We start from the raw sequence: 14680 nt of genomic DNA on the forward strand, positions 1-14680 counted from the left end.
CAGAGGTGTGGAGAAATAGTTTCTGACACCCTACAAAGAGCAGCCAAACTTCTGATCTGATCCAGTATGACACGTTCCTCCCTGTCCAGGAGCACAGCGGGGTTTGGAATTGGCTCAGGCACTGCATATCGGTGCTGATGCCAGAAGGGTGATCCCACCACCATTCCTGCTCCCGGCAATTTAAATCCTGGCTGGAAACCACATTTCAGTTCCATTCATGCAGGGTTAATTTTCAGCCTGAGAAGTTTGTGATTTCCAGTGTCAACACAAACAAAGAGCTTGTATCCGGCTCAAAGGTCGGAGTGAGAGGAGAAAATCACCCTTTTCCCTTACAGGGAAGTCAAAGATTACTTTACAGAAATTGTGACACTACAGAAGAGGCACAAAACTGATGGGTTGAAAGTCCAAGTCCCTCCAGACAGGCAGCAACCAGTTGTCAGCAGGACCATGGTCAGAGTGCAACTTTAAGGAGACAGTCAGGCTTATATCCTAAAAAAATCTGGAAAGCTCTGAGGACGGTCCCATTAAAAAACCAGGCAATACAGACTTTGCTCTACACCTCTGTAAACTTTAAAAATTAAAATTATCTACAAATTTTTTTTGCAGTATTTTTGGCATATCCCATTCATCCCTCTTTTCTCTATCAATGACAAAGAAACAACATCTCGAGCACTTATAGAGCCATCCAGAGCAATCCTCTTACAGATCAGCTCTTTCCTGGCAGAGCAGGAATGCTGAGCAGGGCACTGGAGGCTGAGCAGAGATGACAGCCATATGCCACTTGGCAGAAGTCAGGGGGTTGTTTGTTGCTTTTTCAGTCTCCCAATTCTAATGAATTATAAAATAGAGCCTAAATTAACAGTCAGGAGGACTTTGTCAGGGCCCCACACTTCCGAGATGCTCGTCAGGGAGGATCTCTTTCAACTGTTTGATTTGATCAAAGGTTCCTGCTTTTCAATTGACTTCTGTACACTCCAGAGCTTCCCAAAACAAAGCCAGGCTCCTTCCCAGGAACAATTTGAATCCCAGTGAGGAGTCAGTCTCTTCTAAAGGACAACTGCTTGGAAAGCAGGAGGTTTTGAATATGAATACACTCATGCAATGATGAACGGCGGTGGGACTGGCAGTCTGTACTCTTCAGCAACTTGGTACCAACTAAACTGATCCTGAAAGGCCTTAATCTGCCACGGAATGTACACATTTGATGTTTAATGACATCATAACAATGAGATAAGTCCATTATCTCTGCTGGGGGTAGGAGGGATGAAGTGGTGTTATCCCAACTTCTGGAAAAAGATAAACCCCACAGAGCTTTTATATTTTTGAGTGGGAGCTGTACTCAAGAAGTCAGGCATTTGCTGTGTGAGACACTGGATTCACCCAAAGATTGTGCTGAATTTCATGAATAAGAAATCTTCTCATTTATCTTCTTAGTCAAAATCTTCTTTTTGGCAGACTGAGTCCTGCATTCCCACAAGGCTGCCTGAATAAAACTCACTGTGTGCACACAGCTCAACCGCAAAGGAGAAAAATATTGTAGGTCAGAGAGATAACTCTCACTTTCAGTGTCTTTACATAAAGCTACATTTCCCACAGCCAGCTAAAAACAGGGAATAGATACAAGTCAAGGCAAAGAAACAATCCCAATTTAGACATCTTCTACCATCCCTGCCTTACAAAACACAGAAGTTTGACATTGGGACCTTGTGGTTCAGGTTTTTCTCAAATCAAGAAATGCATATGAGATGTGAAGAGCTTTGCAAAATTCTTGGACAGAGATTAGAATAACAAAATCACAGAATCACAGAATAATTTAGGGTGAAAAAGACCTCCAAGACTTTCAAGATTAAGTCCAATCTCCACCTTGTCACCAGCCCAGAGGACTGAGTGCCATATCCAGTTGTTCCTTGGGCACCTCGAGGGATGGGGACTCCACCACCTCCCTGGGCAGCCCCTTCCAAACTTTGACAGCCCTTTCCATGAAGAGGTTCCTCCTGGTGTCCAACCTGAACCTCCCCTGGTGCAGCATTAAGGAACCACAAAAATACACAGGTAAAGCAACCTGTGCAAGGCTGGGGTGTGCAAAGTCTTCCGAGAACAATTCCATCTTTTCCAGGGGCAAAGCAGTGCTCTCACTTTTGGCAAATTATTATGGAAGAACCACGTGGAAATTCTATTGATCCAAGCTCAGATAAAAGTTTAGGAATGTTTCCACCATGCACTGCAGTGCCACACAGATGCCTGAGACAGTGTGAAGGACTCGGGTGTCTCCATGGCTTGGTGTCACATGGAGACAGGAGCTCACTCCCAGAAGGAATTCAGCCACATTAGCATGGCCTCGTGCCTGGGCTAATCAGATGATGCTTCCCAGCTGCCAGAAATCCAAGAGTGAATCACACAGCTGCCACATCCAGCCTTCTTCTGAAAGCACAGACCGGAACTGTGCTGAACCTCTGTCGTATGAGGATATAAAGACATAATGCCATCATTTTAGTTTGGTTTAGAGCCAGAAAGAATCATGAATTACACTGATGGGTTTATCTGATCTGTTATCACAACTACTACATTTCATCCACAACTCTGTGTGTCCAGGTAATGAACTTCAGTCACCCTAAAGCCCTGTTCTATGTGAGCCACGGGCTGAGCCCAACCACTGCCAAAGACAAGACTACAGACATGGCAAAAGACTGATTAGGCGGGTGTTGTCCAACTTATGTCTGCAGAAATCCATTTCTCATACCTGCAAAGTGAAGAATCCCATACTCCTGTCCACCGGTTCCCAGCCCTGGCAATCAGGATGAATCCAAACATATGAGCAAGACACATGGACCAATTGTCCCGATGCATCAAAACAAGCAGTCCATAAGAGTCATGGAAACCCAGAAGAGTTTGGGTTGGAAGGGATCTTAAAAACCATCTCATTACACCCCCTGCCATGGGCAGGGACACCTTCCACTACCTCAGGGTGCTCCAAGCCCCATCCAACCTGACCTTGGACACTTCCAGGGATCCAGGGACAGCCACAGCTTCTCTGGCCAACCTGTGACCTCACCACCCTCACAGGGAACAATTTCTTTCCAACATCCCATCTTCAGTTTGAAGCCATTCTCCCTTGTCCTGTCACTCCAGGCTCTTGTAAATACTCCTCTCCATCTTTCCTGTAGGCTCCCTGTACCTACTGGAAGGCCTCAATGATGTCGCCCTGAAGATTCTCTTCTCCATGCTGAAAGAAATAAGCCACCCTCTGGTGATGGCCAATTTCTGATAATCCAAAGAAAAAAAGAGCAAGAAAAAGGTCTAAAACGAAAAACTGGTAGGACAGGATGAAAAACTCCATCATTTCTACAAGCAAACCAGGAAGGCCCAAGAGTGTGATTTGAGGGTGGAAATTGTCCTAGAATCAGACAGTCCTGGAATGGTTTGCAAGAGACCTTAAAGATCATCTCATTCCAACCCCCTGCCATAGTGGCATCTCTCAATGCAGAGCTCCAAGTTTTTCAGGGATGGTGCCGATGAATTAACCTGAACACAGCTCTGAGGCAGCAGGTTGGAAAGGGAGGCTCATAAATCAACAGTGTAGGCCACTGCACTCGACAAATTCACAGGATTCCTTCTCCTGACTGGAATCAAGCCCCTCTTTTAAAATGATGGATTACCCCATCTGAAAGACTCGAAAGGATGGTGATGGAAAAATACTTCAGTGTTTAATTACACTGAGGGATGTGGAGCTGTTTCATTGCACAGTGGAACTTTCCAAACTTCAGCTCCCAGCTACTGGAGCTTGTCCTGGTTTATTGGGGTCAGGTTGTCAACCTCTCATGAGGTACCTGCAAGTATTGTTTGATCACAGTGTTCATGGAATCGCAGAATCTCCTGAGCTGGATAGGATCATCCAGTCCAACCCCTGGCCCTGCACTGACACCCCAACAATCCCACCCCGTGCATCCCTGAGAGCGTTGTCCCTACGCTCCTGGAGCTCTGGCAGCCCTGGGGCTGTGCCCATTCCCTGGGGAGCTGCTCCAGTGCCCCAACACCCTCTGGGGGAAGAACCTTTCCCTGATATCCAACCTAACACCCCCGACATGGTGTTATCTCTCTTCATCGTGTCTACTCCCAGCACTGGGGCAGTTTTCTGGGCTCTATATCCATTTTTTTGTCGCACTTTGAATCTCCAGCAATATTTCTGTAAGATCTCCAGGATGGCAACAGAGGAACTGCACAAAATGTTCTGATTTCCTGGCCCTGCAAGCAGAAAACTCCTGACTAAAGCCCTTTCCATAGAGGCAGAAGTTGCAATAACCACTTTGGGTTCAGTGGAAGACACTTATCCACAATAGTCCCTGGATCCCTCTTTCAGTTTCTTTTTCCCAGGATGGCATCACATTTTGGAGGTATCATCTGCAATTTTTTTGTTCCCAGATGCAGTAACAAGTGGCATAATTACGATGGCTGTTCAAATATTGAAATGAGTTACTTGTGTGCAGCGTTTCTGGGAAATGGGAGAAGGGATGAGGTTTACTGGAACTCTCTAAACATGCAAAATGTTTTCTGCACACAGTTTCCCACTTCTGTTTGCACAGATGTGGGTCGTGTCAGCACAAAACCTCTGCCAAGAAGGATAAATTAATTCCAAAGGTTTGGATAAGGCAAATAGGTAGAATGGTCCACTAGTGCCTCTGCACAACATCTCTTACCCCTTTTTTGCTCCCTTTTTCTAATCATAAAATATACTCAGTACTGTTGAAAAATGTAAAATCCCAGGTTCTGATGAAGGATAAAGGTCCTGGGTAGAAACAAAATCAAATAATTAAAATAAAATTAAATAAAATAAAATAAAGCAAAATAAAATGCAATTAAGTAAAGCAAACTAAAATGAAAATTAAAAATAAGATAAAATAAGATAAAATAAGGTAAAATAAGGTAAAATAAAATAAAATAAAATAAAATTTAAAAATAAAATTTTAAAATAAAATAAGGAAAAGTAAAATAAAATAAACTAAAATAATAGAAATTTTGAAGATGCAAAGAAATACACTTTAATTGAAGAGACAAAAGAAATTACAGAATAAATTGTCATCATCAAAGTTGAAGAGAATTTTCCATTGTCTCCCGTGCCACTCTGTGGGAATTTTCCCAGCCCAGGCAGCTGTAAGGGAGGAGGGGCACTGTGAGTTCCGTGCTCCCATTCTCCCTCTCCCTCTCTTTCTCTGTCAATAAATGTCTGCAATCATATTCCTGAGCTCCAGTGTGATTTCAAGGTTCATCTCTTCCATGCAGCTCAAACACTAATTACCCCAGCTGTAATTAGTAAGATAATTAAATACTGGCTCACTCATCACTCTACCTTGTGTCGGGTCATGATTCTCCCAGAAGACCTTGAGCAGTTGCTCAAAGCTGATGTTTTGTGGCTCAAACACCACCCGGACAGCCTCGGTGTGCCCAGTTCTGCCTGCAAATTCAAAATAAAACCAAATTTTAGCAGTGACAATTAGCCAAGGTGCACTCAGGGTTTTGTCTCTAAGATTCCAAGCACAGTCCTTTGGTTTTGTTTCATGTTTTCCTAAAAATATTTTGGTTTAGCACCATTTATACTTGAGCTTTTTTGCACAATATTTTGTATTTCAGTCAACTCTAATAAATCTGTTTGTTCAGACAGGGCCATCGTGAAACAAACCATGCAGAGAGATGAGAAGGGAAGACAGTGCTGTTATTGCAGCAGTTTGTCAGCTTAAAGGAGAAAAAATTAATAATTCTAACAAATTTATAACTGAAAACTAGCAAAATATTTGAAATATTCTAAATAGAGCAATAAAATATGAAAACTTTTATGTCTAAGTTGTCTTGACTGGGTTTTGTTTCTGTGGCGATATGGACAATATAATTGATTAGAAAATAATTATCATATTATAAAATATCAATAATATTGATGATAAAAACAAATGCCAAGGGTGTGCTTACACAAGATCACACAAATAATTCCAAACTGTTTCGCAATGTCCATGAGGCTCAAAAGAGTCAAAGAGAGCCCGGCTGAACTTTAAATTTTATGACAGCAGAAATACAAGGAAGATTAGCAGACGTTACAGCACTTAAAAAACATTATTTCTATTTTTCTGTTACACTTTGGACAGAATTTTTTAATTTCTGATGTGTTTATGGCTCATAATATTATTGAAAGATCCAACTTCAGACAATATGAAGGATCTGGGCACATAATTCACTTAAATTTTAATTAATAATGAGATTGATGAGTGCTCAGACCTCTCAGGTGAAAGTCCCCTGCACAACGTGCATTTTATATTTTATATATATATTATATATTTTATAATTCAAAAATTAGACATTTCTGTCATCATTACATATTCATGAATGGGGAAAAAATCCCATCCTTCAATTAAATCATAAGAAGTAAATACCTAAAAAAAATACACTGGACAGCCAGATCTGCCTTTGGTGGGGATAAAATAAGTCCCTTGATCACATCAGGGAGGTTTTTATTTCGTTTACACCAGCACAAACTCCAGATTTGTTCCACTGATTTCAACAGAATCAGGGAATTTCATACAGGGTGAATCTGGCCCAGTAATGGGTCCTGAATGAACTGTCACCAAATGAGAAAAATCAGAATGAGTAACTGAGGAGGGTTCAGTAGAGACATGAGGAGAAATCTGAATTTAAAAAAAAAGTAGAGAGCAATAAAAAGGATGCTGGGAAATATTAAAGAGCCATGATGGGGCAAAGTGTGACAGCATTTTATCAGCTAATGGGGCACCTGAAACAAAACCCGAATGAGGCACAGACGGCTGGGCCAGCTGATAAAAGAGATTTGAAAGACTGGGATTAAATTTAGTCTGGAATGCAGATGAGTAAAAGAGGACACATCTGGGATATTTGTAGTCTAGACTGGATAAAATCAAATTGCTCCCGATCGCAATGTAACAAGGATCTGCTCAGTGGGATGAAAAGAGAATATCCAGGTTTCCTGGGAGTTGGAGTAAAGCCGGGTCCCCCCATCCTACAGGATGTCCACAACTGTGACCCAATTCCTCTCTGCCTTTTACAGTCCAGGGAAGCACCTCATTACCTGAAGCCAAATTCGGATGGTGGGAAGCAGGAAGGATCATCCATTCAGCAGAACAAAAATGCAAGTCAGAGATAACAGGCTTCATAATGAAGTGAAATGGTCTTTCTGTATTACGGCAAGAAATAACAGCCAGCTTAGGTCAGGGATGGAATTTATTCCAGATTTTGTGGTTTAATGTGGTCTATCAGCAAAAAATAATGAATTTGTTTGAGCCCAAGTTGGGACTTCGGTTGTTGCTGGAGACAAAAAAGGAGAGGGCACAGCCTGTGGTGTGTCCAGCTCCCTCAAACCAACATTGTATAACTAAAACGAGATTAAGGAGTGGCTTCTGACTTCAGTATTTTTATTTTTTGTAAGCCAAGATGAAGCTTATGAAAGGTTTTTATCACTCAGGAGCAAATTACTTGTCTAAGATTAACAGGTTTAGATCACAGGAGAGTTTCCTAAAGAACTTAAAAACAACAGAGGCTTTTCTTCCTGACTGAAGCAGCAATTACACCTTATCAACACTGCCTGCTCCTGCTAATCCAGAAGTTCAAAGGATCAGCCTTCTTTTTTTCCCAGAATAAGGAAATAATGGTGCTCCTCTGAGAACTATAGCCTGACCTCAAGGAAAATACCCTCAGATGTGTGGCTAAGAGACTGTTAGAATAGATTTAAAATCAATATTCACCCTCAGGGGAAAAGAAAGGAAGTAATGCTGCTGGTCCTACCAGATTCACCTCTCATTTTCCTCAAAGCCTTTCCACAATCCAGTGGATTTTCTTTCAGGATATACTGTGGCTATTCCTAATAACAATCTTGGCATTGGTGACTATTTGCATTAGGCTTGAGTCTGACAACAAAAACAGAATAATCCCGTTTCAGTTTGTGTTTCACACACTTGGTAAACCTAATGCCAAATGAACACAGCATCAACCCAGCTCACCACTCCTCTCTATGGTGGAAAAAAAAATTGAAATATTTCTAATCAAACCTTTTTTTGTAGGAGCTCTTAAAATGGAGAGGCAGCAATCACAGAGAAACAATAACCCCACTTGTTCTCCAAAAAGCTGTGTATCTTTAACGAGAAATTCAATAGCCTGACATTGAGGAGCTGCAAGGATTTCAAATGATCAGTGGGAGATGTGATTGTCTCCGTGACATCCAGCTCCTCACCCCAGTGCCTCCTTCAGAATTGCACCTGAATGTCCATTTATATCATCAGAGAGTCACAGTGTCCTCAGTTCACCCACTGCTTTTAATCAGCTGATCTTTAATATCCCACAGCAAAAGTTTGAATGAGTATGAAGATTTCTAGAAGGCTCAATGTCTGGATCACGTTTTTTAAATAATTTATGGAATTATAAATATAATTCCATTTGCTGCTCCCTGTGCAAATAGAAAACCTTCCTTTATCAGAGCCATTATCAGATTTCCAGAGCTGGCACTTGGTTCCTTCAGCTCTGGAAGGAGCTTAACCATTGAAGAACCTCCCTACAGATGGGAAGACTTTATTACACCGAGGCAGAGAGGGCCGAGTGCCAAGAGCAGATTGTCTGTTTATCCTGGATCCATTTCCCACTTAGAAAACACGGCCGCTCCCGGAGGATTAACTCCGGCGAGCTCATTCAGAGGGGATTCCAACCCTGGCAAAAACGTCCCTGCAAAGAGCAGGACAAAAAGACATCTGAGTGACACCTTTTCAGTTCCTTTTCTTCCTAATAGCATTTAGATTCTCACCTTCTTAATCATGTCCCAGGTGAGTGCCCAAACCGAGGGATTAGGGAAGAGAACTCATTCTTTTTAACTGGCTGGATCTAGGGAGTGTTTAATTATCTCCGGCAAAGTGGAGCAGCTTCCAAGGGCTGGCTGGAGAGCTCCTCACCTGGGAGCCTCCCAGCAGCCACGTGGGCTTCACCTCCACCTGGTCCTGCCTCGGGTGAATTAAATTCTACGGTGCCAAAATTCCCAAACTACTCCCTCCTGCCTTGATTCTGCAATAAAAAAGGACCTGGCTCTTTTGAGAAATAACATCCTGACTCGAGCAAATCACAGAATCACAGAATGATTTGGGTTGGAAGGGACCATAAAGATCATTTCACTGAATTTATTTGTACTCAGGCCTGTTTAACAGCTCTTCATTACAAGAATGGCCCAGAGTTTGAGGAACAACTTATCCATTACAGCTCCTGCTCTCCCAGTGTGTTCCACAAAGAGCAGATATGACTTTTCACATCTTTTCAAAGAGTTCTCAGAAAATAACTCCCTCTTTTCTCACCTCTTCCCTGAATCCCTGAACTGCCCCTGTGCTTGTCACACTGGCAACACAACCTCGTTGGGATCCCAGAATGGTTTGGGTGGGAAGGGACCTCAAAGCTCGTCCAGTCCCACCCCCTGCCATGGGCAGGGACACCTTCCACTAGCCCAGGTTGCTCCAAGCCCTGTCCAACCTGGCCTTGGACACTTCCAGGGATCCAGGGGCAGCCACAGCTCCTCTGGGCACCCTGTGCCAGGACCATGATGCCAATGTGGAATGTAAAGAAACACAACCAAACTTCAGCACTCACTGATTTTGGAGATAAACCAATTTGTGCTAACCAAAGTCTAGACCCAAGTGAAAATGCAAAGTACAACCAACAAAAGTTGTGGGAAGGTCTTTTGAGCATCTTTCTCCAAACCAGCCTGGGAATTTTCATTAAGTCATGGTTATCACTACTGAAATTTCCAGCGCCTTCCTATTCTTTAAATAAACAAACCAAAGGTTCAGCACTAAAACACCGAGAGCCCATATTTTGGGTGCCCCTTTCCCTTTCCTTTTTGACCTTCAAATCAATGAGAATGAAAAGAATGGAAATAATCCCAGATCAAGAGATTTTTAAGAAGGGTCCATTAGAATATTTTTATTCAACTTCTTGCCTAAAACTGAGGGAATTTCATGGAACCGACCCATATTTTGTATTTCTACATTGGCACTAACTTGTGCCTATTTTTTTTTACCTTCTTCTTTGTATTTTAAACAACTTTAATGACTTTACCAGCACTGAACTAGGAGATAATGCTTCTTTTATTAACCACTGTGAATTTCTGCTTTAGAAAAAATGGTTCTTTAACTTCTCAGCGTGATCCACATTCTTTTATCCAGTTTTATCAAAACATGTCAATCCTCTCCAGCAAGAAGCCAATTTATCACTATGGGCAGGCCAGTCCTGCAGTTCTAAATCAAAATAAATTGTCCATAAATTCTAGAAACTTCCAGAAATTTTTGCCTGGACCACAGAAAATCAAGTATTTTCTAATACCTACAGAAAGTAGCTCATGCAGCAGCTATAGTGTGGTGCCTCTGAAGAGAAAATGTTATTAAATTTTATTTGTTTGGTTTATTAGAGGACAGGTGAATCACCCAGTAAATGAAAATTCATAAAGATAGGAAAATTTGCTGATAAAACAATGAACTGCTATTTCTGGTGCCTTCTAGAATCACTTTGCTTTTTACCCCATCAAAACAAAATTAAGAGAATAAAGTTGCCAGTAAAAAATGGGGTTGAACATGCTGTTATTGTTTTTTTTTTCACGGAAATTCTCATATTTTTCAGTAAACTACTTGAATGAAATTAAAGAAGATTGGCAGTTTTCACAAAAAATATTGGGGTTTTTTTGAAAAACGAAAGTGCTAAATGAACCTGTTTCTTACTTGCAAGTATTTAAAATTTATGTGGCAGAGCTGTAAAAATTTTCTCTGTTGTTTGCTAAAATCCTGTGTGCTCCTTAGCAGCAAAATGGGTTTGATAAACAGAATATTGATTGGTTTTGCTGAACAGAATATCTGGAAGCGAGACCACTGCTACAAAGCCTTTTTATTTGTAAAATGGCTGTACACTGAAGAGCCAATAAAAAGAGAAAAATAAATTACATAAACCTGTAGGAAGAAAAGGAAATAGCAAAACTTTCCTTGTTCACTGTACTTCTTACAGGTTATGTTTTTATAGGCTGAATGTCCACACTAAAAGCCCTTAAAAAGGGATTATTTTAGATTCCCTCTGGCCTGGTCCTGTGGTCAAAATGCTGTTCCCAGTTGGAATGTGCTCCTAGAAAAGATATTCTGATTTAATTTCAGCCAAGTGAAGGAAAAATGTTGAAGATGGGCTTATAATTAACAGCATGGTCCTATGGAATACAGGTCTTGTCAGCCAAACTCCATTTCATCCTCCCATGAAATTACAAGTCTGGCTGTAATAAATGTGCGATGTAATAGCATGGAACTTAGGCTTTATTAATGCATTTGACTTATTACTTCATGACTGATTAAAAAATTAACACTCCCCCATATCGATAGTGCACATGTTTAGTGGATTAAGAATTGTCTAAATGACATCTCTAAAAAAAAAAAATGTCTGAAGGGAACAAGGCTTGAATGGCAGCATTTTTATCTGTCCTCTGCAGGGACTGCTACGAAGCCTGTTGCTCTTAAAGCCCTTCATCAGGAGTTTGAAAGAAACATAAAGTCTCAATTTATAAATTCTGTGGAGAAGTCCAATGAGGAGCTGATGGGATGGTCTTACAAAGCCATTTCTTGCTGCGCTGGGGCCACTCAATCAAAAATGTATTAAAGAAGTCAGAGGTAAAATCTCTGCTGAAGGGTAAAAGGGACACACGTGGTACCTGCAAATGGGGAACAACCTTTGAGGGAAGGGCAAGGCTGGAAATAAACATGGAATTTCATTGCAATACTGCAATAAAAGGAAATAGGGGCTGAATTGGGATGTCTAAGGGGAAAGGGGTTGTAGGAACAGCTCTGGTGAGATCAACCATGGCACTAAGAAATCCCAAAAAGTTGTTTCAGTGACAGCCACCAAGTGCCGGATGAATTTACCCTTTCCAAAAGAAACCCCTGGAGGTTTTTAACTCAAGGAGATGAGCATGGCCTCAGGAAGGGGATGCAAATGGGGTCACTGAGAAAGCAATGGAAAGGCAGATCAAGAGTGGTAGGGATGGAAACCAGGGAATTCTGAATGGAAAACGGCTTTTAGATATGGATATGGAAAGTGGTCACTGCTCAGTTGCACCATGGGATCTTGGGGAAGTCCTCTAAACCCGTGTCCCATAAACCACTTCTTCATTTCCTGACTTTTTCAAATGAGATCAGATTTCCTTCTGGGAGAGACACTCCCATCAAATATCAGCTAAACTTAAAGGAAAAAGTGATACGTGTTGCTAAAACAGTAACTCGGTGAAACATACTGATCTATAATATAAAAATGTCAAATTAAGTAATGCAGGGAGCCTTAAAGGCTGGGAATATATCAGTGACTTTTTCCTTTGTTCATTTGGCTTTAATGAAGCTTTCCTATGCCAAACTCATCTGTACAAAGAGTTGGGTCTTTTGAGTTATCTTCTTTTCATCATGGTTGATGAGGAAGAATCTGACCCAACTCCAAGTTCTATATCATTTTTTATAGTAGAGTTAAAATATTTTAGCTTCGGAGTTGGGAATAGAAAAACTCCATATTCTCACATCAAAAAAATTCTCATTTAAAGCCCAAATTTAACCCGTAATTGACACATCCGATGGATGGAGCCTTTACATTCCAATAAATTGCATTTCCTGACAAATGGGTTATGCAAAGGTAGTCCCTGGAAGCTGGATGGGGCTTGGAGCCCAGAGGAGCTGGGACTGCCCCTGGATCCCTGGAAGTGTCCAAGGCCAGGCTGGACAGGGCTTGGAGCAACCTGGGCTAGTGGAAGGTGTCCCTGCCCATGGCAGGGGGTGTAATGGGATGAGCTTTAAGGTCCCTTCCAACCCAAACCATTCTATGATTCTATGCTTAAAATTATCACATTCCAGGAAAGATTTAGTGACCAACAGTTTTAGATTCTGTGTTTGGTTAGAATTCAGTCTTGAACTGCTCAGCTTAGGTTTCTGCTGGATATTTTGAACTGAATGAATTGTTTCCTCAGAGGAAATAATGGAATCTCAGAATGGTTTGGGTGGGAAGAGACCTTAAACTCATCCCGTTCCACCCCCAGCCATGGGCAGGGACACCTCCCACTAGCCCAGGTTGCTCCAAGCCCCATCTAACCAGGCCTTGGACACTTCCAGGGGCAGCCACAGCTTCTCTGGGCACCCTGGGCCAGGGCCTCCCCACCCTCACAGCCAACAATTCCTTCCCAATATCCCATCTAACCCTTCCTCAATAGCCCAGATACTGAGTTTTACCCATTTGCCTCAACTGTGACTCATTCTGAAGAAAGCAAATGGAAAACAAGAATTCCCCGTTGGCTGGAAAGGGAGTGATATTCCAGGACACAGCAGGCTCAGAAGACCCAAATCTTCAGAAAAGAATTTTAAGAGATGATTTATTGCCAAAAATGGGTGTAATGTCCCAAACCAAAGCAATATTGGGCGTCTGCTCTGGTACAGAAAAAGCTTAGATGGAAAAATGAACAATAAATACATAAACAATATACCTGGATTTAGAAACACAGATTCAATCTATAAAGGGAATTGGTTTAATGTCATTATAATGGAAAATATGATTGATTTTTTTTTGCTTAAAAGTTTACAGCTTTTAGCTGCAAAGCCTCTGTGCCACTGTTATGCAACACAAAGAATTTCCTTAAATAAATGGGCATAATGCAAAGCAAAGAACAATAGGGATGTGAGGAATATGTCATGCACTGAGAAGAGCTTTGAAAAGGGATAACTGGAGGTAAATATAATACCTGGGGACATCTATTAATAGCCAGCTGGAGAGTTGGAAAATATTAACTAATCTGGAATTTAAAAGAAAAAACAAGAAATGAGAGTAAGATATTCTAATATTTACTATTTTCTGTTAGAATAACAAAAATTGTAGTTTTCTCCTTGTCTCTCTAGAGTGAATCTAGTAACAGGTTACTACTAGGAGGAGATCTCTGAATAAAAGGCTTGGTTTCTGAAATAGGACAATTCTGACTCTTTGTGAAGCTGGAAATCAAAGAGCTTAGAAAAAAAATGTGCAGATCTTAATACCTGAGAACTGTAGACCAGAAGACCAAAAAATAAGAATAAATTTCTGTATTTGTACTCTGAAAGCTCCTCTTTCATAGCTAGTTTTTATTAAACTACTCTGACAGTTCTATTATAAACATAAATAAGATTGGGATCATTGTTTCCCTCCTGATCTCCCCAAAACAAATCTGCAAAAAACAGTAGAGGCAACCTGGCTTCACCATGCAGCATCAGAGTGCAAGGAGAAGGCAACAGAGCAAAGTTTGTCATGGCAAACAGACACTTAGAGGGCAAAAAGAGAGCTGGGATGAAAATTCAGAATTAATTTGTCCTAGACAAACACTTCCAAGTCCACCAAAATTAGTAAAAGATTTCTAGAAAATTCTAAAAATGCCCAAGCAACTATTTGCTGAACAAGTCTTTAGCAGAAACTATTAAAGAGATTCAAAAGATAAATTTTTGACAATTTATATACCTAGAACAGCTATAAAACATAATTAATTAAAATTATATTTAATCATTTCATTTACAGTACTTTCCCTCAAACAGCTTTAGAAATCCTGCTATTTCCTTTAATTATAAATTACAGCCATTGCCCTTCTTCAAGTGATATTCCTGCAAGGTTG

The 14680-nt window shown here is 41.0% G+C and overlaps 1 protein-coding gene across 3 annotated transcripts in view; it reads right to left on the reverse strand.

Moving 5' to 3' along the window:
- Positions 1 to 14680, reverse strand: part of MSRA (methionine sulfoxide reductase A) — a 237702-nt gene that overhangs the window by 94387 nt on the left and 128635 nt on the right. For all 3 annotated transcript variants that reach the window (XM_019293053.1, XM_010411390.3, XM_010411391.3), the window contains exon 4: positions 5345 to 5449. In XM_019293053.1, coding sequence (XP_019148598.1) covers positions 5345 to 5449 — 105 coding nt within the window. The remainder of the gene's footprint in view (positions 1 to 5344; positions 5450 to 14680) is intronic.

This window comes from Corvus cornix, chromosome 3 (genome assembly GCF_000738735.6).
Source record: "Corvus cornix cornix isolate S_Up_H32 chromosome 3, ASM73873v5, whole genome shotgun sequence".
NCBI lineage: Eukaryota > Metazoa > Chordata > Aves > Passeriformes > Corvidae > Corvus > Corvus cornix.